The sequence below is a fragment of the Eurosta solidaginis genome, chromosome 3, assembly GCF_040869045.1.
Source record: "Eurosta solidaginis isolate ZX-2024a chromosome 3, ASM4086904v1, whole genome shotgun sequence".
Lineage (NCBI taxonomy): Eukaryota > Metazoa > Arthropoda > Insecta > Diptera > Tephritidae > Eurosta > Eurosta solidaginis.
This window is the reverse complement of record NC_090321.1, coordinates 68,340,401-68,365,875: the sequence shown is the minus strand read 5'-3', so window position 1 is coordinate 68,365,875 and position 25,475 is coordinate 68,340,401. Positions and strand designations below refer to the sequence as shown.

The 25,475-nt window shown below is 37.2% G+C and overlaps 1 protein-coding gene across 6 annotated transcripts in view; it reads left to right on the top strand.

The window, feature by feature from the left end:
• Positions 1-25,475, top strand: part of kn (EBF transcription factor knot) — a 205,771-nt gene that overhangs the window by 20,817 nt on the left and 159,479 nt on the right. For all 6 annotated transcript variants that reach the window (XR_010951480.1, XR_010951479.1, XR_010951478.1 and 3 more), the window contains exons 2-3: positions 17,861-18,078; positions 23,230-23,285. Coding sequence is in view for 2 of the 6 variants with exons in the window: in XM_067777531.1 (XP_067633632.1) it covers positions 17,861-18,078; positions 23,230-23,285 (274 nt within the window). In the remaining 4 variants the exon portion in view is untranslated. The remainder of the gene's footprint in view (positions 1-17,860; positions 18,079-23,229; positions 23,286-25,475) is intronic.

The window sequence follows — 25,475 nt, the reverse complement described above, 5'->3', positions numbered from 1 at the left end:
CTACTTCTCAAAGCAATTTTTGTGTGTTTAATTCCTTGCTTTTTTGAACTATAATCTTAGTTATCGGTTCATTAATAACAGAGCTACAGACTAAAATACAACATATATATGAAACCAATTTTTCTTCATTCATTTTATAGATGAAAATGACCAACAACCGTCAAAAAAAAAAGAAAAGAAAACTCAAAATTAAACAGAATTCGAGAGCGTCTTAAAACTTGCACGTAATTAAAGGAAAATAGAAAAAGCTACAAATCTGTATATTCGAAAAATTTCTAAAGATTCATAACAAAATGTTGAAAATTTTGCGCGAATTTGCATCTTCTATTTTATAACTGTTTTCTATTTTTTTCTATTTGGCCAATTTTTGTAATTTTGAATGCGTTTGATAGCAAAACCTAATGATTCCGCCCACAACAAATGAATAAGGATGGACCAAAGAAATGTAGAAATTCGTTCTATTAACGGTTTCAAACTCCTTGCGCAATCTCTATATCTTTTTCGATTGGCTTGACATTTTGCATATAGAAATTTTAAGGCTATTTCAATATTTCGGTGGAATGGGATCGAAAACTTTGGTAATAAGGACCACCCTAATGTAGATACACACATAAATAAATCAATATAAACAATAGGAATACGTTAGATAAAACAAATTTTATTACGCACTGTGAAACAAAGACAATTTTAATTTTATATGCAAATTGCTGTATTTTTTCAACAAATACCTAAAGCGAAATATTCATCATAGCTTTTAATAGCGCCGTTATATTGTTTTGTGTTTAAATACCCAATGGGTTAATAATGTCTATGAGTTTTGTCTTTAATCATTCAAAATTTGGGTATAACGTCGCCGTTGTCAGAGGCGGCGACTGCCGTGGTGTGATGGTAACGTGATCCGCCTACCACACCGAAGATCCCAGGTTAATGCCGCGGGAAAAGCAACTTCCAAAATTTTAGAAACAATTTTTTTTCAATAAGCAGACAATTTTTCTAACCGCGGTCGCTCGTCGGCTGTGTTTGGCAAGCACTTCGAGTGTATTTCTGTCATGAAAAGCTCTCAATGAAAACTCATCGGAGTTGGCATAAAACAAGTAGGTCCTGTCGCTCCATTTTGTAGGAAATATTAAAAGGAGCACGACGCAAATTGGAAGAGAAGCTCAGCCTAAAATCTCTTCGAAGATTATCGCGCCTTACACTAAGTATGAGGGCGGGACTTCAATTGTTCTAGAAAGTTAAAGTTCTGCCTTAATAAACACAGATCACAGGTTAAGTTCTGCTGGTGTTTATATTGTAATGAGCTTTAGAAAACCCCAAATAATACGGTCATTTTGCTATCGTTCGAGTCGCTGAACTGACGAATAAATAACTCAAATATTTAGTATAGCTAAATGTTCTTTATTTACACTATTACGGTAGTAGTACTTCACAATTACTCGAGTACTTCGCTTATAGAGTGTTAAAATCAAACTAATACTTCAGCTTGAGCTGATTAGTTACCTCGTTCGCATATTTCTCCCAAGGTCTAGACTTTTCACGAACAGCCCTCTCTAATAGTTGTGTCTCATAGTTGGTTATTTAGCTATATGTATATATACGTGTGAGTAATGTCATATTTGCCCTTAGTTAATGATTACATGTACATATGTATATGGGGCTGCTTGCTTTGCTGTTGCTTGCACTTATTTACTAGTATTATCTAAGTAGTTTTAACTTTAAAATTTAGTGAAATATGTAGTTATGGCATGTTCAGTCAAGATTTGGAATTCACGCGGGATCTCCCCATAAGTTTGACGGTATTTTAATTTTAATCATGTACCCGATGTCTCTACCAAAACACAAATTGTGTTCTTACATTGGTTCGCTCGAAATTTGCACATCACTAATTACTAAATCATCTGCATACTCTTGTATGTCTAATCCATTCGATTTCAATTTAACTGAAGGAGGCCATCTACGACTAGGCTCCATAAAAGAGGAGAGAGTACACCGCCTGGAGGGCATTCCCTCGTGACTACAATTGACTCATTTGTCCCTTCCAGCTCAAAACTGATTTTTCTTCTTCGTTAGCATGTATAGCACCCAGCGAATGATCACAGGGTGCATATCCTTGCCAATGATAATTTGTTCGGTAGCTGGATGTGTCGTGTTATCGAAAGCTCCTGAGATGACAATAAAAGCGCATAGGGCTTTATTTTTGATGATGATATATGGTGATCCAAAACTTTATACATACACTTTAGGAGAAACAAATTGAGACAAGCGGTGGACAAGCCTCCTTTTATATGTGAGTGTTGTTAGCCTGCTATACAGTCTGGAAAATGAGATTTAGGTAAGAGCTAACATGTACATACCGGCCCCTTAGTATAGTTCCCATCTGTGTTTTTCAGAGTGCCAATTACATATCTGTGATGCCTAGAGAGAGCTTTTTGGTCATTGCGAATGATAACTAAGTGTGATATCTTCTGCATAGACGGCAAAATTCCAAAGTGATTGGATCACCTGATTTGTAATTGACTATCGCTGTCTCAATCTGTATCTCTTTCTATCACCCGCTGAATATAGGCGCCGCCATATTGAACACCCTGTCAAAACGCTTAAAAGTAGCCATATTGAACAACCTGTCAGGAATTTGACAGATAAGATATCACACTTAGTCATCATTCACAATGTTTTTGGTGTCGCACCGCTTTTGGTAAATCATCAATTCTCTGGCAATATTCTCTGCAGTTACCCTCTTAGACAAAGACGACTTGATACGAAACATTTGTTTACGCTCTCATTTTTCTCGCTCTCACGAGGGATTTATCTGAAATTTATGCTGGCAACAATAACAGATGAATCCCGCGCGCCAGCTGAAGCTGGTGCCAGAACAAAAAATGTGCCAGTTAATACGAAAAACTGGCCAAAAATTTCGGTAAACTCAAGTTGACCTAAAACTGTAGAGATGCCTTCAAAAATTATGAAAAAAAGATATAAAAATACTTGTTTTAGTGTAAATATATTCAGTTCGACGGCGGAGGGTAAATATTATTTCCCATTCAAAAGTTATCACTAAAAACAGGTTTTGTAAATACGAAGTCCCGATGCAAGCAGTTGATTTTGATCACAGAACCTGGAACGTCAGACATGTAATATAAGCCCTATCCACTAAATAATGTTAACTATTACACCTCAGGTCAGATTTACTCAAATTTCAAAAGAAGATTTGGTTTTCACTGTGAGTTAAATGCGTTACAATATTTGACTAATTAATTTAACTAAAATGTAAATTTTACTTAGATTTGTTTACATTTAACTCTAACGAGCCATATTGTTGTAAATTAGGTTTAAAGAAATGAATAGTTTTCGACAATTATTTATTAAATGATTGAAACTATAAAATCGCCAAAGTGTATGTCAAAAATCCCCATATTCAGATCTATTCATTTTTGTTTGGTGTGGCATCATTGACAAATGTTATAAAAAATGTGCATTTTGACAGCGCTCCCTCGAAACAAAAAGTCGTAAATCCATTTATCTATGCTCTAAGAGCTCATAAGTTCTTTGTTGGATGATGTTACAGCGATTTTGTACGGGTTTCAATCGCCTGTAGCTCTTGCTCAATTAAACAGCTTCCCTGCTTGGCATCTCAGCTGTCCAAGCCTTTTGTTACACCAAGAGACATTCCGTTGTATACGTATCTTTCTATTAAGACTACTGGCATTGGTAGCGGTTATAGCTAACTCGTCCATGTATTCCTGCGACCGCCGTGGTATGGTGTTATTGTACACCGCCTTGCAAACCGAAGGTCCTGGGTTCAAATCCCGGGCAGAAGAAACATCGAAAATTTAGAAGAAAGTTTTTCAATTAGAAAAATGTTTTTCTAAAGAAGATCGCCACTCGGCAGTGATTTGGCAAGCACTCCGAGTGTATTTATTCTATGAAAAGCTTCTTAGCGAAAATGTAGCCGCGTGGCAGATGTCATTCGGAGTCGGCATAAAACAAGCAGGTCCAGCAGGCATGCTTAACCAACGAAACGATATCATTTCGTTACGATAATCAACGTTAATAAACGAAACGAAGTCATTTCGTTTCGTTTATTAACGTTAAGATCGTCAAATTAACGAAATGATTTCGTTTCGTTTTCTGCCATATCAAAACGAAATCAAATCGTTTATGTTGATTATTAATTTCAAACTATGCTGGCAAAGCTGATTGATGGCGGAGTCATTAAAGGTGAAAGCATTAGCCAAGCTGATTGCAACTTTTCTCATGAATTTTGACAGTACGAACATTTCTCAGAGTATTTTTGACATTACCACCAACGAATTACACAAACAAATTACATGGAGTTTGTGTGTGTATGTGCGCTCGTTGTTGCCACCTTACGGCTTCACCATTGCTATAGCATTGCCAGCACAATTCAAACATAAAGTATCACGTTTTTGTTAACGTTTTTAACGTTAACGAAAGCTTTTCGTTTCAGTTAAAAACGAGATACAATTTATTTTGATAATTTCTTTATCGATAATATTTCGAAGTGTTTCAACGGAAACGGTGGAAATTTTTTGATAAACGATTAGCTTAACGTTAAGGTGCATCCCTGAGGTCCAGTCCCGCCAATTTGTAGGAAAAATTATAAGGAGCACAACGCAAGTTGGAAGAAAAGCTCGGTTTAAAATCCCTTCGGAGGCTAATCGTATCAAGTTTTTTTTTTAAAGGACAAACAAAAAATGTATGTACATAAATTTTGTTGAGTTTCATACAACTTTTTGAAGAAGTCGGTGCTCAAAACTTTCCTATCAGCCCCTTGTCAGTCAATATTATGTTATTTTTACATGTATATAGAAAAAACACTTATCATCACTTATATAATGTTTAGGAGACCCATCTAACGACAATTATTGAAGACTCGCGGCAGTGGTTAAATAACTTGCTACAAAGCGCGGGTTGTGCTTAATAGCGGAAACACGCACATCTGTTGTGTATAACCTATAGCTGAATCGGTTGCGATGAATAGCGGGCTCACACACTTTTCGGTCATAGAAGTGGAGAATAGTGTAGAAATTAGAGTAGATAAAATTCCACACTTAGCAGTTCATATAAAGTTTAAGTGCGTATGATATGAATGTAAAAAACACAGCTTTTATATCTTTGTCGATTTCGAGCTTGCTTTTCTTCGCACAAAGACGAACTATGACGCATTGGTAACGTAAAACACTTTTAGCAAATATACAAACTCATCTTCCAGTGTATTATTATTGCACTTACAAATTCATAGCATTCACACTTCTCACCAGAGCAAGGATCAATTTTTAAACCATACATATATTATGCAAACCAGTGGCGTAACAATAGGCTGGAAGCGCTGGCAAAATGGTACGGGCTCCCGATCAAAGAGGGCTCCGGGCCAAGAGCCCTGAGCTCAAAAATATTTTTTTTACATTTAGTATTTAATTTTAATTGAAAAGTATATTTTTATAAAATCTGCTTAAGGAAAATAGAGACCATAATACCATTTCAAGTTAATCGTTAAGCCCTTCAACCAAATTAAAACAAGTAAGGAAGGCTAAGTTCGGGTGTAACCGGACATTACATACTCAGCTGAGAGCTTTGGAGACAAAATAAGGGAAAATCACCATTTAGCAAAATGAACCTAGGATAACCCTGGAATGTGTTTGTATGACATGTGTATCAAATGAAAGGTGTTATGGGTTATTTAAAACGTAGTGTGCCTTAGTTCTATAGGTGGACGCCTTTTCGAGATATCGCAATAAGAGTGGACCAGGGGTGACTCTAGAATGTGTTTGTACGATATGGGTATCAAATTAAAAGTACTAATGCGGGTTTTAAAAGGGAGTAGCCCTTAGTTGTATATGTGAAGGGGTGTTCGAGATATCGACCAAAATGTGGACCAGGGTGACCCAGAACATCGTACCACGAACAGTATTATTCCTGCCAAGATTCCAAGGGCTTTTGATTTCGCCCGCAGAACTTTTTCATTTTCTTCTACTTAATATGGTAGGTGTCACACATATGACATATTTTGCGTACAAAAACCAATCCAATTACCATGTTTCATCTCTTTTTTCATATTTGGTACAGAATTATGGCATTTTTTGCATTTTTCGAAATTTTCGATATCGAAAAAGTGGGCGTGGTCATAGTTGGATTTCGCCCATTTTTAATACCAAGATAAAGTGAGCTCAGATAAGTACGTGAACTAAGTTTAGTGAAGATATATCGATTTTTGCTCAAGTTATCGTGTTAACGGCCGAGCGGAAGGACAGACGGTCGACTGTGTATAAAAACTGGGCGTGGCTTCAACCGATTTTGTCCATTTTCACAGTTATCGTCATAGAATCTATGTCCCTACCAAATTTCACAAGGATTGGTAAATTTTTGTTCGAATTATGGCATTAACAGTATTCTAGACGAATTAAATGAAAAAGGGCGGTGACACGCCGATTTTGAAATTTTCTTTTATTTTTGTATTTTGTTGCACCATATCTTTACTGGAGTTGAATGTTGACATAATTTACTTATATACTGTAAAGATATTCAATTTTTTGTTAAAATTTTACTTAAAAAAATTTTTTTTAAAGTGGGCGTGTTCGTCAACCCACCTATCAAGTTTCATCGCTTTATCCGCCTTTAGTAATGAATTATCGCACTTTTTCGGTTTTTCGAAAATTTCGATATCGAAAAAGTGGGCGTGGTTGTAGTCCGATTTCGTTCATTTGGCGATCTGAGATGTGCGCCCAGGAACCTACATACCAAATTTCATCAAGATACCTCAAAATTTACTCAAGTTATCGTGTTTACAGACGGACGAACAGACGGACAGACGGACGGACGGGCGGACGGGCGGACGGACATGGCTAAAAGAATTTCTTTTTTCACCCAGATCATTTTGATATATATAAGTCTATATCTATATCGATTAGTTTATGCCGTTACGAATTACCGTTATGCGAACAAAGTTAATATACTCTGTGAGATCTACTCAGCTGATTATAAAAAAATATGTTGATTCATGAAGATGTACACTTTACACTTGATAGAAGTTATTGATAGTTATGCAAATTGTTTTTGAAACAATTCAAAAAATTTATAATTTTTTTTTTTTGGCATAGTATCAAAAGATGGAATATTTTATCAAGTTTTATATATAATAAAGAAAATGAGTCTTCAACTTCAAAACATTAAAAACATTAAACCCTACTAGTTGGGAAGGACGTTATAATGTCGTTTTTGGCTTTAAAAGTTCGGTTTGTTGAAGTCCAAAATGCGCTAAAGAATACATTCTGTTAAATTTCAAATCAGTTGAAAGAAATAAAGCTGTTTCACTCAAAACGAAGATCGAAAACTACAATTTTGTTTTTTATTTCGTACAATACCTGCGACTACAGCTAGTGCTGAACGAACATTTTCAAAACCAAAATTAATAAAAACCTTCTTAAGAAACTCTATGAAAATTCTATAGCTCGATCTTTGAACTTTGATAATGTTATAGGCGGAATAGAAATTACAAAAAAAAGATTTTTCTTAATAAATATCTCACTGAAATTAAATTGTTATTTGTATTTCATTGTAAATGCATTCAGGTTTCCGCATTGGGCTAGCATGGACTACAGACCATTCTCTCTTGCCTAAGAGAGGAGTCCTATGGCCATTAGTGGCACATATACAACGTGTAATTGAGTATGCCGAAAATCTCGTTTATTAAAGTTTATTAAAATTAAACTGCGACGATTTTTATTGATAGGGTCCCATCAAAAGAATTTGCCACGGGCCACAGATGGCATAGTTCCGCCACTCACACAAACCTACCTGTACATACACTGAAAGAAATGATGCTAGTAAAATCAACAAATCGGTTCTGTTGTTCTTGTTCGACCGAGTTCTTTGTCAAGCGAACAAATTAGTTTAGTCATTTCAACAGAAGAGAAATTGTCGCTTTTAAGTTAACAAAATTCTGTAAAATTGACAGATTCCTAATCAATCAAACTGATTTTTTTTTTAACACAGCTGATCTCGCTAGTCATTTCAACAGCGATCAACAGTCAATGCATGAACAAATTTCAAAGAGAATTTTACGCTCACTGCGCTCTCTACTTTGTACTTATGTATGCTGTGTACTATATGTATGCACATATTTACGTATGTATATGGCGGCCGCCGTGGTGTGATGGTAGCGTGCTCCGCCTACCACACCTAAGGCCCTGGGTTCACACCCCGGGCAAAGCAACATACAAATTTTAGAAATAAGGTTTTTAAATTAGAAGAAAATTTTCTAAGCGGGATCGCCCCTCGGCACTGTTCGGCAAGATCTCCGAGTGTATTTCTGCCATAAAAAGATATCAGTGAAAACTCATCTGCCTTGCAAATGCCGCAACATAGGTACTTTCGTACAAAGCTGTCGCAACAACTGTTTTTGTTCATTTGACTACTAAAACGGTCAATTACGAATCAACGATTTGTGCGCAGTTGATTCAACATCTTGTTGCGATGGATAAAAATTGACAGAAATTTCGGTTGAATTGACCCGTATTTCGGTTGATTTTACCAGTCTTTTTCTTTCAGTGTAGTAAGAGTATTATATTTCATTCAACATAATATATGTAGGTACGTAATGATTCTCTTGCATTCATTTGCCACAATATCTTTCAGTCAATAAATTCACTGTTACAATTGCTTATGCAATCACAAATGATGGGGCAATAAAATGCATATCCATATTATTGAGAGCGAGCATGGCACGATGGAGCTCCTCTGCCTCTTAACTATGAATCCACTTTTTGTGAAAAAGAATAAATGTAAAATAAAATACTTTTCGACTATCGATTTCACATAATAAATCATATCAAGTTTTACACATTTTTATGATTTATGTACTTATTGTATGGATGTGTCTGTTTATGCACGTATTTTCAGTATGAACACTTGTGTATGTGTTTGTGTGTGTGTGCATATTTAAGGGCCAGGAATAAAGGTCAAAAATTAGTGGAACAACTTGCAATTGGTCCTACTCGTATACGAACTGCACTTGAATATGCTGCCAATTAGCTTAAAAGTATTTTAAAATATTGAAGGTGTTTTGAATTGGAGAGAGAAAACACATCTATCTACTAGAGATAGAATAGGAAAATCGATTATAACACTCAGAAAAAAATCTCTCCCGATTGAAGAAAAATGGGAATGAAATGGCACTTAAGAAATTTTTTCCTCATTCGCATGGCCAAATTTCTTCAGAATGTGGAAAAATTTGGCCATGCGAAGAGGAAAAAATTTCTTATATGCCATTTCATTCAAATTTTTTCTGAGTGTACTATAAAAAAATATGTAAAGTTGAAGGATTTTAAAGAATGGCTAAAGTTATAGTGATTTTGTTTTTGTTAAGGAAAGTAAGACTGACGCTTATGTGATTATCCAATTTTGTTTTCTGAATATCATTTTTTAAGCTGATATTAAGACCGATGAGTTGGCAAAGGAGGGCGCAGCACGCGCTGAGTCGACGTTTGACTTCCTAATCCGTTTGGTAGAAATCAAAAGGAGACAGGAGTTGCATATGCTCCATCAAGCAAGAAAGGCGTGAACAGAAGCGTGGGGCTGGACATTTTTTAAGATCATGTGCAAGTCCTATGACGTTAGACTGACTAGGTTGCTCATATCTCTAAAGAGAGAATACTTAAAGCTCACTATGGGCATACTAACTGGACACTGCCTTCTGGAGTCAAAAGCTTATAAGTTACGTCTCCTCAGTAACAGCAGATGTAGAAAGTGCGAGCTGCAGGAAGAAACAGCTGAGCACGTTCTGTGTTCATGTCTTGCGCTCGCAAGGTCAAGGCTCCAAATACTAGGGACCGCAGAGTTGCCAGATCTCGAGGTAGTAAATAAGCCAAGTCCTAGAAAACTGCAAGTTATTGCTAAAGGGGTGGGGTTGATCTATAAAAGTACTTTTATCTTATTGAGGGTTTTCCGTTTATTCATCAAACAAATTTTGGCAACACAATGGATACATAAAGCCTATGTAAGAACCTTATTAACCAGCCAGTTCAACCTAACCTAACCAAATCACTTTTACGTCCGATTAAGTGATTTTTATAGATTATAGCAATATCAGCTTAGCTTAGTTAGGTGTATGGGCATTTTCCACCCGGAGACATTTTTGTCCATTGCGAATGCCCTCAATAAGTACCGCATGGCAGAACATTCTTCCAACCAGATTACTTCTTAGTAGTCCTCAACAAACCACTTGCTTTATTTGATGAACTAAAGTAAGAGCGAAATATGAACATAGCCAACTTCTGCCAGACTGTGGAAAAATCCTCCGTCCATAAATCTGAGTCGTCTTGTCTGCAGTCGTGGACATCGGCGGAGAAGATGCTGAATCGAAAATCCTCCTCAATCTGACAGCTTCACCCATAAGTGGAGGGAGGCAATAAATTACATTGGCGTTACATTCAACCGCAATGGTACCTAACATCCAGAGATGTAATAAAATCCTCAAATCCCTTGGTGGCAGCACTTGAGGTAAAGACAAGGACAGGTCTCCCAAAACACTGCGCTTAGAATCGCCAGTGGCTGTCTCCAGAGCACCACCTACACAGTGAGGCGAGAGTACTTCCCATTAGGGAGAAGAATGAAATGCTGAACAAACAGTTTCTGTTGTATACCCAGACACCTGCGCATCCCAACAGAAATCTGATTGAAGAGGCCTCACCTTGCAGGTGCTTAAGAACTCATTTCCGCAAGTATTATGAGGAAATACGGCACCAGAGAATACAGCCGTATGAAGAAATAAACACAAACATGTCTAAAGTGATATCAGCAAAAAAGCGTCGGAGCTCTATGCCAGGAATTTTTCGGCGAACCCCGTTCTTAAAGTAAATATCCTGAACTCGCAGAATAGGAAATCACTTTCCTTAGAGATACGCGCGTCAACTTAGCTCAACTTCAATCCGGATACTGTAACAGGATAAATTCTTACCTATCGAGAATCAACGCTGACATACATAATGTATCTCCTGCTTGCAATGTGCCACCACATGACACCATTCATTTCTTAAATTGCAATGTGGAACCAACGCCTCTAACACCCTTCTCACTTTGGTCCACCCCTGTTGAAACTACAAGTTTCCTTAGACCCCCTTAGAGGATATTGATGACAAGTTGTGAGTGGTTGCATCTCTTGGATGGGGCGAAGCTGTACTACCGCAACAACAACAACAAAATGCCACCCGTAAATACTCTCACTGCAGATTTGTTTACCTTGAGATCTAATTCCCTTCATATCACAAAAAGGCCGTAAGGACTTTGGGTCCTCGCAATTATACCTGTTGGTCAAAAGAAAGTCCCTTGCCCTAACTTATATTTCACGATTTTCCTTAGGAGTTAACCCAGCGGAGGTCGTATGGAGCTGCCCGCATTGCCTATGTCCAACTCGAAACCTATCTTGGCGTTCTCGTCTGCATACTGTAAAGTGTGGTTTCGAATTTTTCTCCATCGGCCTATCTCCGCTGCCGTTTCGAAACGGCTCTAGCTCAGAATAGTTTCGAAATATTTCAGAATTTGTTTCAAAAACGCCCCATCTTAGCATACATTCAATACATTTTGACGTAAGGTAAGGCGTTTGTTAAAAAAACTTTGAGGTAAGGCTTTCTTCAGTCGAATTCTGATACTAATTGTAAAAGTTCATCCAGTATCGTATTGAGTTGGATGAAGGAGACTGTCGTAGCTGGGAAACCATTAAATTTCTTTCAAAGATCTTTTAACAAAAAGTGTCTTTCACCCTTGAGTTCTGAAATCGTTATTTTTCGAATTCGGCGAAACAAATCTTCAAAGCTCAAAAGGCTCCATCCATCAAAAATTTGTTGGGTTTTTTCTGAAATGTGATGTAATTAAAGAAGTCCGCTTCTGGTCAGTTATATAAATATTTCCCAGCTATTACTCTTATTTGCAAAACATACACATTCTTTGATAAAGGGAAAAAATTTTAATTTTTTAACAAAACACTTCACTAAACTTGAATACGATAGTATTTAGTATGTAGTATGTTGTATGTAGGTGGGACTATAATTTTACATTTTGTCATGCAACAATTTAATAATAGCAGCGTGTTCGAGTAATCAGGACTAACGGTGTTATGTTGGTGCAATTTTCCATGAATAAATAAGAAAATCTGATAAAAACGGCATTTTCTAAATTAAATTGTTTGCTATGGAGAAAGGTGTGAGGGGAGGGGGCAAGTCACAGGGCACTACCAAGCAGAAGTAAATAGAGAAAAAAGTTCTGCTCGTATGAGCGGTTGTGACTCGAATGTTATCCTTTGGCGAGCTAAAAAATTTTCAATATGTTATATTGTTTTTTTTATTATTATATTGTTTGTTTTTGTTGTGAAGGCGTTTACAAGCCCATAAGGTCATTTAGTATTATTTTGTAGTACCGTCTGCTGTCGATATCTATGAAATTTAGTACAGAGGTCCACGCAAAATTATTTTTTCTGGGGTTGAACATATTGTGGTGAATATTAGCATCACTATGATGCTATTAAATAATCACAACAGCAAAAACAGCTAGCAGCCACAATTGTGTAAAAGGCAACGAAGAATATTCCATACACATCACCAGCAGCTTGAAGCAGATAGATTATGTAGCCGGCATCTAAGAGCAAAAGTTGTTACTCACATATAAACACTAATATGGCTAGAATAAAAACATAAACTACAGATGTATATAGCTGCATAGCCAAGCATGAGATTACAACTGTTCTAGAAGGTGAAACCTCTAGACCTTATGAGAAATGCGCGAACGAGTTAAACGAGAATATAAAAGCAGCACAAGCTAAGGAATAAGTAATCAGTTTGATTTAAACACGCTAGTAGCGAAGTATAATGTTGTTGTTGTTGTTGTTGTAGCGATTAGGTTACTCCCCGAAGGCTTTGGGGAGTGTTATCGATGTGATGGTCCTTTGTCGGATACAGATCCGATACGCTCTGGTAACACAGCACCATCAAGGAGCTGGCCCGACCATCTCGGGAACGATTTATATGGCCACATTGAACCTTCAGGCCATCCCTCCCTCCCCATCCCCAATTTCCATGAGGAGCTTGGGGTCGCCAGAGCCTCGTCTGTTAGTGAAACGGGATTCGCCGCTCGAAGGTGAGGTTGACAATTGGGTTGGAGAAGGTATATATTGCGCTACACAACCCCTTGAATCCCAGCGAAGTATAATTGTAAAGTACTGCTCCCAAAGTAGTCTAAATAAAGACTATTTTGCAATACTGAATATTGAAGTTATTTATTCGACAGTTTAGCGATTCGAACGTTAGCAGAAAGTGCATAATTATCAGGAATTCCCAGAATTCGTTACAATGTTTTGACTCGAAGTTCACTTTTGCAAGCCGCCGTGGTGAGGTGGTAGCGTGCTCCGCTTATCACACCAAAAATATAGAAACAAATTTTTCAATTAGAAAGTGTTCCAAAGCGAGGTCGGTCCTCGGCAGAGATTTGCAAACACTAAAAGTGTATGAAAACCTTCTCAGTGAAAACTCATCTGCCTTGCAGATGCAGTTCGGAGTCGGCGTAAAACATGTAGGTCCCGCCCCGCCAATTTGTAGGAAAAATTAAAAGAAGCACGACGCAAATTGGAAGAGAAGCTCGGCCTTAAATACTCTTCGGAGGTTATGGCGCCTTGTATCTATCTAATTTATTTATTTTAATCACTAAATCGTACGCAATATTTTCTTTCGAAGGCGGCATAGCTCGAAATTTTCCGAAACTTTTACAATTTAGATTTTATATTCGGCGTTTGTGCGCTCCTAATTGAGTACGCTTGCTTTATTTGGACGCCGTATTGATCAAATAGAGAAGGTATTCCTACATTTTGCATTTCGGAGCTTGCGCTTCTCGGATCCTATCCCGCCAAATGAGGGACGATGTTTATTACTTAACATAAAGACATTGCACCAGAGGAGAATTATGTTGTCGTTGTTCTTTATCCCTGTTTTCCTTCTAGGGGTAATTGATTGCGCCGTGATTTTTGAGAGAGTCCATACCTTTAAAACGCAATGAGCTTTCTAAGATGAAAAATACGCTCGAAATTCATCGATATATAATGAGCGAAAATCGACTGGCATGGGAGCTTTGAGCACAGATTTCTCCAAAAAAATTTATGAGACTCAAAATAGTGTTGTCTATTGTTTATGCGCCTTGGTTCCATGAATACGTGCGCGAAGTTTGGACACCCACACACCTGGACCATCCTTTATATGAAGAAAGCCTCTTTAATGTAACTTATATTGCTTCAGTTCCTGAATCTAAGTCTTCAGCTTTTTATAAAGAGCCATACAAGCATATTCGTACTGTAGACTGTAAGCATAAATTTTCTATCTGAAAACCAGTCGAAAAATCGAATAGTTGTTTTATATCCTTAACAAACATTCTTGAATACTCGCCGTCAACATCTACAACGTATTACTACCTAATATTTTTTGGTTCAAGTTTTCATAGTATACGTATGAAAAACTAATTGTTTACAAGTAACGATTAGATGAAATGACGCGAATTCATTGTTCATGTCTTAAGACATATTTGTTCATATTTTACTCACAGTTTTTGTGCTTTTTCGTACGGAATGAGAATAGAAAAAGTAAAATGTAAGCAAAATATGTGTCGGGACGCGATCTGTAAAGTCTGCCAAAATTCAACATACAGCACTTATTTAAGTTTTATATAAACATGAAGTAAGTTGAGTCAGTGAGATCAGCTAACCCTGTTTTGCGATAACAGTCGCCAATTGGGAGCACCAAGCGAGGTCAAAGCTTCCTCCAACTGTCTCTCCCAACTCAGTGAAGGTCTTCTCTTTACAAACTGCCGGAGCGTATTCGTTCATCCACATAACATGACCTAGCTAGCGAAGCTTTCTGTTTTTATTCGCTGCACTATCGGCATATCTGCGAAAAGCTCATCAATATACCTCCTTCGATACTCGCCGTCGACATCACGGATAGGACTATAAATCTTCGGGAGAACTTTTCTCTAGAATACTCCAAGAGCCATCTCATCTTCTCTCAACACCTTCCATGATTCCGAGCCATACATCAGGACAGGTACGATGAGTGACTTGTAGAGCGAGAATTTTGTTCGTCGAGAGAGAACTTAACTTTTCAATTGCTTAAAGAAGCCCTTGTTGGCAAGAGTTATTCTCCGTTTGATTTCTAGGCCGACATTGTTTTTACTTTTAATGCTGTTTTCCAAATAGACGAAATCCTTCACAGTATCGAATTTATTATATCCGTCAACAGTGACGTGGCTACAAAGGCCACGATGACAGCAAGTACTTCGTGTAGTCCACATTTAGTGCAAGACCCACTTTTTTACTTCTTTATCTTATACCAACTTTTCGCCTCCGGCGGGTATCCCGCCATTACTTGCTATCTTGTGATTTTTTAGCCGTGATATTGTCATTCTCACTTCGCTATAGTTGAATGCCGGAGCGTATTTTTCATCATCGGCAATCTGGGTATCGGTTTCGTATTCCCCCACACTCTGTACGTCAGCTACCAGGTCGCCATTATGGTTCCTACAGGAATCTAACCCGGTCTTGAAAACTTCTGTCATTAAAAGAGCATGAAATATGTATGGTAAACCGAAAATAATAATAATAATATTTTTTCGCTCTAAATATCCGGGGGATAGAGCCCACATTTCTTCAGAATGTGGTGTGCTTATGGGAGCATTAATTAGTCATCTTACACGTTTTAGGCCGACTCCATGTGCATCTGATAAGGCAGATAACTTTTTTGCTGAGAAACATTTCATGGCAAAAACCCAATCCAAGGGATTGCCAAGCCACAAAATCAATTTGGTGTTAGTTGTTCCCCTGCTTTCAAAAAGGATGAAAAAATATACTCCAAAAATTTAATTGTTTCTGTTTCAAATTCCAGTGTTTTGCAGCCTTCCACTTTAAAAGTTTTAAATGACACTGATCTATAAAAAAAGCTCTGGAATTTGTTGAGATATATAAAAAAAAGACGTACCTGGATCATTTGCCAAGGAAATTCTCAGTTTTGGACCCACTTTCAGAGACGAAATGGAAAAATCGTCGTGTATTAGAGGTCTCTATTTATTAATAATAAAAAATAACTTTATGTCTTTCCTAAAGTATGCATTGCATTACTTAAGAAACTCTATGAGACAAGACAAGTTATGTAACTTGGCTATACTGTCTAACGAAAATTTGATAGCACGATCTTTAAATTTTGACGATGTTATAAGACATTTTTGCGGAACAAAAAACTTGAAAATTCTCTCTTGCCTAAAAGAGGAGGCCTATGGCCATTATTGGGACATATACAACGTATAATTAAGTAAGCTGAAAAGAGAATTTGCCACGGGCCCCAGATGGTATAGTTACGCCACTACGCTTAAGGCCATTTTGCGGTTATGGCTTAATATAAAGATATTGTAAGCTTATTTTACAAAAGATTAATAATTTAATGCTAAGACACCAGTGCTGCTGGAACATCATAAAAGGTTTTTTTTTAGGTTCACAAAAAACGCGGGACATCGAAATATCTTCGACATAGAAATCTTCCAGGGGGTTTAAAGCCCCATACTTCAAGACGCCGCTGTGAGTATTTGTATGTCGATATGTAGAAGAATATTACTCCAATAGATTTTTTTGTTTGTGTGCATTGAACGGCAAGTTGTTGACATTTAACATATGAGCCACCACTCATGGCAATTATCATGTCTGTTTGACATTAACACCGCATATAAATAGTCGGATATACATACATACACATCATATCATATGCTTCTTTTGATACGAATATATGTATTTCCATACGCAAATAAGTATCTCTGCGCACACATACATGTATATGTATATAGCGGGGGTTCTTCAGTTAGTTGTACCTAAGAATGGAAGTATAAATCAAATAAATATCATTAATCTTGAGATGTTTTTCATAAATTGATTTAATCAAATCGGATTTAGTTTGCTGATTGATCAAATCTTTAATCGATTATTTGCAAGCTCGAAACATCATTTGCATTTTTTATCGAAAAAAAAAAAAAAAATAGTTAACAATAAGATTATTAGATATTTGATACTGTTTAAATGACTTCAACTAAGGACCTTTTTTCTTTCGTTTGTTTCATTAGCCATTGATTGTGCTTGTAATTCTCAACTGGTTAGTGAAATATTCTAAAGACATAGTTTAAAATTTTTATCCCAAAGGTGACTCAAAACCCAGCCAATACCTTAGAGCCGACGCATAACCAGCAGCTTGAAGCAGAGAGATTATTTCACATACATGTAGCCGGCAGCTAAGAGCAGAAGTTGTTACTCACACATACACACGCATATGGTTAGAACAAAAACATAAACTACAGGTATAAATGTATACAGCTAAATAACCAAGATACAACTGTTCTAGAAGGCATATTCGTGAAACGTCTAGACCTTAGGAGAAATGGGCGAACGAGATAACCGAGAGTATAAAAGCAGCGCAAGCTGAGAAATCAGTAATCAATTTGATTTGAACACGCTATTAGTGAAGTATAATTGTTATTGTGAAGTACTACTCCTAAAGTAGTATAAATAAAGACCATTTTGAAATACTGGCTATTGGAGTAATTTATTCGACAGTTCAACGATTCGAACGTTAGTAGAAGGTGCAAAATAATCGGAATCCCTAAAATTCGTTACAATAGTATAATTATAATTATAAAAAAAAAAACTATTCGCTCTCCGAATCACCAAAGCTTAGACAGACACAGGGTTTTGATATTTTGAATGCATCTAACTTTTCGTCTTTTTTACAAAATTTGTATTAACATTTTTTTTTAATTTGTAATCTATTTTCAGTTTGGGTATCGGCCGCGCTCATTTCGAAAAACAGCCACCGAGTAATTTGCGTAAATCAAATTTTTTCCATTTTGTTATTGCTTTATATGATCGTGGTGGTCAACCAATTGAAATTGAACGCACAGCATTTATTGGATTTATTGAAAAGGATTCGGAATCGGATGCGACTAAAACGAATAATGGTATACAATATCGGTTACAACTGCTTTACACAAATGGTGAGTATATTTAAAAACACAGTCGCATATGCATTCGACATAGTGACATAACGCGACTATGCGATTAGTATTTATTTTTTTATTTTTTTGATAATTTCTAATGAGTTCTGCTATCGGTAAAGACAATATGGAGTTATTCTAAGCTCATCTTGATTCTTTGGCATACTCAGGATCTAGAAAAGAAACTCCATAACCAGCTACGTTTCTGGAAACCCATTTTGCAGCAAACAATTTATGTTTTTTAATCTTCTTGATAAAAAACTGGATTTATGATTTCAGTTTCATCGCTAGTCGATTTTCAATAATGTAAAAGTTGCTACTCGTATAGACTTAGATAAGAGCAAGAACAGGAAAAGTAAGAGAAAAAGGGAGAAGATTTACAGAAGAATGAAAAGGGTTGAGAAATTTAGTACGTCGATTAATGTAAACCAGGCATCGGCAAATTGGAAATGCAGATGTGTTAGTGAAAGCGCGATAATCGCGTACATCACTTGATGCATCGGTTTGCGTAGTTCATTCGCTTATTAGCAAGCAACAAGACAAGATCGTTTGTTATTATATTTTTAATACGCACAATGGGAAGCAAAAGGTTTATACAATTAAATACATTGGCGCATAATCATAGTCAAATTAAATAGATTTTAAATTTAGTTGCAGCTTTTTGACATAATTTTCTATGAGCTACCTGTCAAAAAAGCTGAAAATAAATTTAAAACCAATTTTATTTTGACTATGATTATGCGATATTGTATTTGCGCAAAAGGGTTGGTCAACATTAAATATTTTTCGCTTGTGCGCATTGAAAAAATTAAAAAAACGATCTTTGCTTGCTATAACATTCGTCAACATTACGAGCGACGCACACAATCGATGTTGCTGCGCCAAATGCGCAGTGACTACTAAACTAAAGAGAATAAGAATACGTGTGAATTGAGTGTGCACAATTGTGCATCTAAATGCCGATGCCTGATGTAAACTGAAAAAAAACGAAGATTGGAGAGGAAATAAGAGAGAACAAGTAAGGAAGGTTAAGTTCGGGTGTAACCGAACATTACATACTCAGTTGAGAGCTATGGTGACAACATAAGGGAAAATAACCATGTATGAAAATGAACCGAGGGAAACCCTGGAATGTGTTTGTATGACATGTGTGTCAAATGGAAGGTATTAAAGAATATTTTAAGAGGGAGTGGGCCATAGTTCTATAGGTCGACGCCATTTAGGGATATCGCCATAAAGGTGGATCAGGGTTGACTCTAGAATTTGTTTGTACGATATGGGTATCAAATTAAAGGTATTAATGAGAGTTTTAAAAGGGAGTGGTGGTAGTTGTATAGGTGGTCGCCTTTTCTAGATATCGACCAAAATGTAGACCAGGGTGACCCAGAACATCATCTGTTGGCTACCGCTAATTTATTTATATATGTAATACCTGCCAAGGTTTTAAGGGTTTTTTATTTCGCCCTGCAGAACTTTTTCATTTTCTTCTACTTAATATGGTAGGTGTCACAACCATTTTACAAAGTTTTTTCTAAAGTTATATTTCGCGTCAATAAACCCATCCAATTACCATGTTTCATCCCTTTTTTCGTATTTGGTATAGAATTATGGCATTTTTTTCATTTTTCGTAATTTTTGATATCGAAAAAGTGGGCGTGGTCATAGTCGGATTTCGTTCATTTTTTATACCAAGATAAAGTGAGTTCAGATAAGTACGTGAACTAAGTTCAGTAAAGATATGTCGATTTTTGCTCAAGTTATCGTGTTAACGGCCATGCGGAAGGACAGACGGACGACTGTGTATAAAAACTGGGCGTGGCTTCAACCGATTTCGCCCATTTTCACAGAAAACAGTTAGCGTCATAAAATCTATGCCCCTACCAAATTTCAAAAGGATTGGGAAATTTTTGTTCGACTTATGTCATTAAAAGTATCCTAGACAAACTAAATGAAAAAGGGCGGAGCCACGCACATTCTTTATTTTTTGTATTTTGTTGCACCATATCATTACTAGAGTTGAATGTTGACAAGATTTACTTATATACTGTAAAGGTATTAAATTTTTTGTTAAAATTTACTTTAAAAAAAAAATTTTTTTAAAAGTGGGCGTGGTCCTTCTCCGATTTTACTAATTTTTATTAAGCGTACATATAGTAATAGGAGTAACGTTCCTGCCAAATTTCATTATGATATCTTCAACGACTGCCAAATTACAGCTTGCAAAACTTTTAAATTACCTTCTTTTAAAAGTGGGCGGTGCCACGCCCATTGTCCAAAATTTTATTATTTTCTATTCTTCGCCATAAGTTCAACTCACCTACCAAGTTTCATCCCTTTATCTGTCTTTGGTAATGAATTATTGCACTTTTTCGGTTTTTCGAAATTTTCGAAAAAGTGGGCGTGGTTATAGTCCGATATCGTTTATTTTAAATAGCGATCTGAGATGAGTGCTCAGGAACCTACATACCAAATTTCATCAAGATACCTCAAAATTTACTCAAGTTATCGTGTTAACGGACGGACGGACGGACGGACGGACATGGCTCAATCAAATTTTTTTTCGATCCTGATTATTTTGATATATGGAAGTCTATATCTATCTTGATTCATTTATACCTGTACAACCAACCGTTATCCAATCAAACTTAATATACTCTGTGAGCTCTGCTCAACTGTGTATAAAAAAGGGTAAAACAGAGGAGATTCAGGAACAACATCTAATCGCTTTGATCACAAGGCTGAGAGTATTTCTAAGCCTTACCAGGGCTAGCAAGATCTGATAAGCCTCAGGCTTCTTTTTCATCATCAGATAAATCCAAAAGCTCTAACTTTTTGAAGCGTCGCTTCTGTAAACCGTTCACCACTTTCTGCCTAATAAGCCTACTTCTCAACGTTGGGTTTACATAGGTAAAAGTTTGGTCTTGGGACCGTATACTGGCAATCCGGAGTTTGTGTCTCACGAGCGACCCAGTCACACAAGATCGTCAGTAATCTAATTAACGTAAACGGTCTATTTCCATATTCCTTTAGTTTGTGACAATGTGATAATCTGAAGATCCATCCATTTAGTTCCATTGATTAAATCTTTTTAATTTCCCCTCAGATGCTCCGCAATTCTGGTGCAATCAAATATTCATAGCAGATTTTTAGCTCCCTGAAAGCATTCTGAGAAAGCTAGCTAACCTCACCTCAAGGTATTTCGTTAAGCTGCGTGTTTGAACTTGCTGTTCCCCAACCCTCTTATTGGTTATGATGGTGTGCATAGGTCTCTTCGTAAGGATGACGATCCCAGTTTTCGCTGTCGCAAGCTGATACGCCCTGATCCTCATCCATTTATTTACACTGCAATTACGGCAACCGTCGTCTGCCAAAGCGACAAAAAAGTGCTATCTGGCATATGCAAAACAAGGAGGCTCTCATACGAAGCATTCCAAAGCTCGGGACCTGGGAAAGATCTCTGGGCTGCTTCGCATATTATCTTTACCTATCTCTGACCTCGATTTGTTTCGTACGTGAGGCAGCTATCTTTTATCTAGTTAGTCCCTTAATATGGCTAGTAGATAAGTGGGTACATGACAGAGATTTTTAACGTATCGAGAGTGAGTGAGAATGACATGACATTTTGTTCTCGCGGATATTTTTATTCCCGCGGAAAAATTCCTCCAATTCTTTTCTCCTAGGGAGAAGAAAAATTGGGGAATAGGAATTTCGAATTTTCGAAGTCAGCTGTTTTGTCAATTGAAATTTCGTTGCGCATTTCTTATTTTGTTTAAAAAATTGAAAAGTTTAATTATTGTTGCGAATTTGTTTGAAATTAAGAAATAAGGTATAAACAATGCACATTATTGCATTTCATGGGAAATGGGTAATGAATTGGTGCCACAGCAACATCAACATAGGAGCATAAGAAGAAGACGGCGGGATAACACAAACCCGCCGGAGTTGCCTGCTTTCATTCTGCAAAGCAATTTTCTGGCGGCCACGTCGAGTTGAGTTCGCCTTTCACCATATGCCAAAATCTACTTAAGCCTTCTTAAAAAATCCTTGCGCAATTTCTGGATGGCTGCATCAAATATACCAAGAGCTTATGATATACTTTTCGCTTAAAATAAAGAATATTATGGTTGTTGTTGTTGTTGTTGTATTAACAGTGAGAATATTGTGGTAGAATGTAAATACATATTTTAGCACAAGTTTGTACAAATAAGTGTTCTTTCTTAAAAGAACGAATTTCCTCTAACTATTTTGATGCATTCCCTTTAATTTAACAAGTGAAAAAACTCCTATGAAATGGCAAAGAAATCTCCCTCTCCCTCACATTCATAATACCTGCTTTTCTCCCATAACCGGTTTCCTCTTCTTCGAACATTGTTCAGAATAGGAGGAAAGGGAGAAGTGAAAAATCTCACACGGAATTTTTATTTAGAATACGAGGAATGAGAGGAGGGAAAAAACTCGCACGGAAGTTTCGTTTAGAATTGGGCTGAATATTTTTCAAGATACTAAAGAAAAAATAATGCTGCAAAAGAAATCAAGAAGCAACACTTTATGTTATGAATGCGAGTGTCTTCCCCCAGCGGGCTAGGGGGTTAGAATATACCCGCGGTAGGTATGCCTGTAGTAAGAGGGGACTAAAATATCAAATAGATTCAAGGGGGTGTGTAGCGCAATCCTTTCAAGGGATTGCCAGCGCAACATATAGCTTCTCCGAACCCAATTGTCAATCTCACCTATCCGTGGCGAATCCTGTTTCATGAGCAGCCGAGGCTCTGGCGACCCCGAACTCTTCATGGATGTAGGGGGTGGAAGGACGTGATGGCCTAGAAGGTCACATGCGGTCATACCAAATCGTTCCCGGTATGGTCTGGCTTGGCACCGAAGTGTACCGGATCTGCATCTGGCAAAGAACCATTAACATCGATAACACTCCACAAGGCCTTCGGGAAGTGTCTTTATCGCTACAACAACAACAACAACAGGGCGAGTGTCTTCATGTGTGATTCCATTTTAATATATTGACATCACCAGTCTGGTTTGACTCCATCATGCTCGTACTTAATAAGTTTTACTTCTAACAAATATTGCATTACAAAAAATTTCATAAAATTTTATTCAAAATTTCTTTATCAATTACTTTTTCAACTTCAACAGGTGCGCGACAGGAGCAGGATATATTCGTGCGACTCATTGATTCGGTGACGAAACAGGTAAGCGTTCTAACCTTAAAAAGGCATACCATTGAGTCAATCAGCGTATGTATGTATGTATGTATGTAGTATATAAGCGCCTTTTATAAAAACGTCAAATCTGCTCGAAAAGAGTTCGCAATCAATTACTTGTCCTGTTTTTTTTTTTTGCCAAGCAACTTTTTGCAAGAACTCTTAGATATTTCAGAATGAGTACTTCAATTGGAAAACAGAAAAAAGCAATCACATTTCCATTTTTTTTTTCTTTGCAATTTGTTGTTCTTCCATGGTACCTAGGTATGTATGCGCTTTTGTTAAATCGAACATAAGTTGCGTTCAAAATTGATTGTCACAGTTAATTAAGTGCGTCCATGGTACACACCAATAAATTGAGTTGTCAAATACAACCTTCTAATAGGGGTGTTGCCACTCGTTTGCGCACGCACACACATTGCTACGCTACCCCTTTTTTCTGGCTTAGCTGACTAAGCCCACAGTCACATCCATATGTATCTATGTATGTAGTCGAATGTCGGACATACGAAGCATTTAGTGAGACCCATTTGTTACCGTGCGACTGGTAAAACACTCCTTTTTTTTTTGCTCATTTGCTACAGGTCGCCACGGAACGCCTACACATCAGCGTATCAAAGCAAAAAAAGAAACCTTAAGAGCACATATGGAGTTGGAATACTCGCCTGAGCATCTCTGTGTGTTTATTTGCTCAACGAAACGCATCAAAATGCAAACGCAGCAATTTTCGTTTTTAGAAAAAGTGACTATAAATCGAAAGGACTAAAGGACTTCTGCCATATGTTTGGTTTCCTAATGTTTTTATTTGATGTTTGCTTCAAGCTTGCTGTTTGACAGAAAAAAATGTTAGAAGTGAAAAAAAAGTGTACTAAGCTCATACAAAAACAACTCTGCGTTTGTGCGTGCAACTCCTAGCTCTTTGGTCGTATTTGATTCAATGACTTTGTTGGATGAATGCTTCTTTTTCAGGGGTAATTAATTTCTCGGCTGACAAATTTTTATTGTTAATACAAGTTGTTTTTGACGTGTTTGGGTTGTTGCTTTATTGATCCAGTTCAAATGTTCAATAATCGATTTCATTCTACAAAGTGATTGTCTACTGACTACCTACGGGGGGAATTTGTTGTTGTTGGTCTTGTTGTAGCAGTACTTCCCCCATTCCAATAGGTGCGATAACTCACAAGTCGTCATCAACATCCTCAAACGGGAGTCGAATTAAACTTGTAGTTTCAACAGGCTTGGACAAAAGAGATATGGCTGTGTCCTACAGGCTAGCTCAATGTCTTGTGCGGGTGATTTCACCACCGCCTTCACCCACAGCCACACAAAAATGGTGGCCATGATCATCTTTTGATACTTTACATTTTTTTAACTTCACACCCTTCTCTTAGCTACTTTTCCCCCTGCTTAGTTTTAATGTTTTCACCATGTTTTGATCCAGTTAATTTCCGATCCTACTTCTGCCAACTTTAGTTAGGGACCATCATGATGACAACGTCGTTTGGGTTTGCCTGGCCGACAAATGTCATCATGATAAAAGCATAGGGAAAGCTAAGTGACCATGTTAGGGCTCCTTTGTCGGACTTCAACAGTTTGACAAAGTCTTTTCTAGAATGGCAGCCAGCTTTCAGACGGGAAAATAGACTAATGTCAGGTTTGGTGCAGCTGTAAGTCTTTATGTCGGCGTGGTTTCTGGTTATGTAAGAGTTTAACCTATTACAGTATTCAGATCGAAGTAGTGCCGGAGTGACACGCGTTTCCCAGGGAAGAGTCTTTTACACTACTGTGCGTTTCGGGTGTATTTGTCACTGAGTTTGTGTTGACCGGGCATTTGTTGGCATAGTAACTAATTTGCCGGCTCTTTGTGTATGTCTCTGAGAGCTTTTTATGCTTTTTTTTTTTGTTCGAACGGCAGGTTTCCTTTGTGCCGGATTTCTTCATAGTGCTTACGGAGATGACACCCTAAGTTCCTGGTATTGGTGAAAATGTTTTTTTTTTATATGAGAACTAGTAGTCCAGACGCATATTGTCTTACAATAACCTTAGGTAAGGTCGAAGTGGCTACTGCGAAGGCACACAGTGGCCAGTGTCAGGAGGAGGGGCGGATACCATAAAAACACATCACAACCTCTTCTTAATATTACCATTTCGATATTGTGAAGCCTACCAAGACCTTGT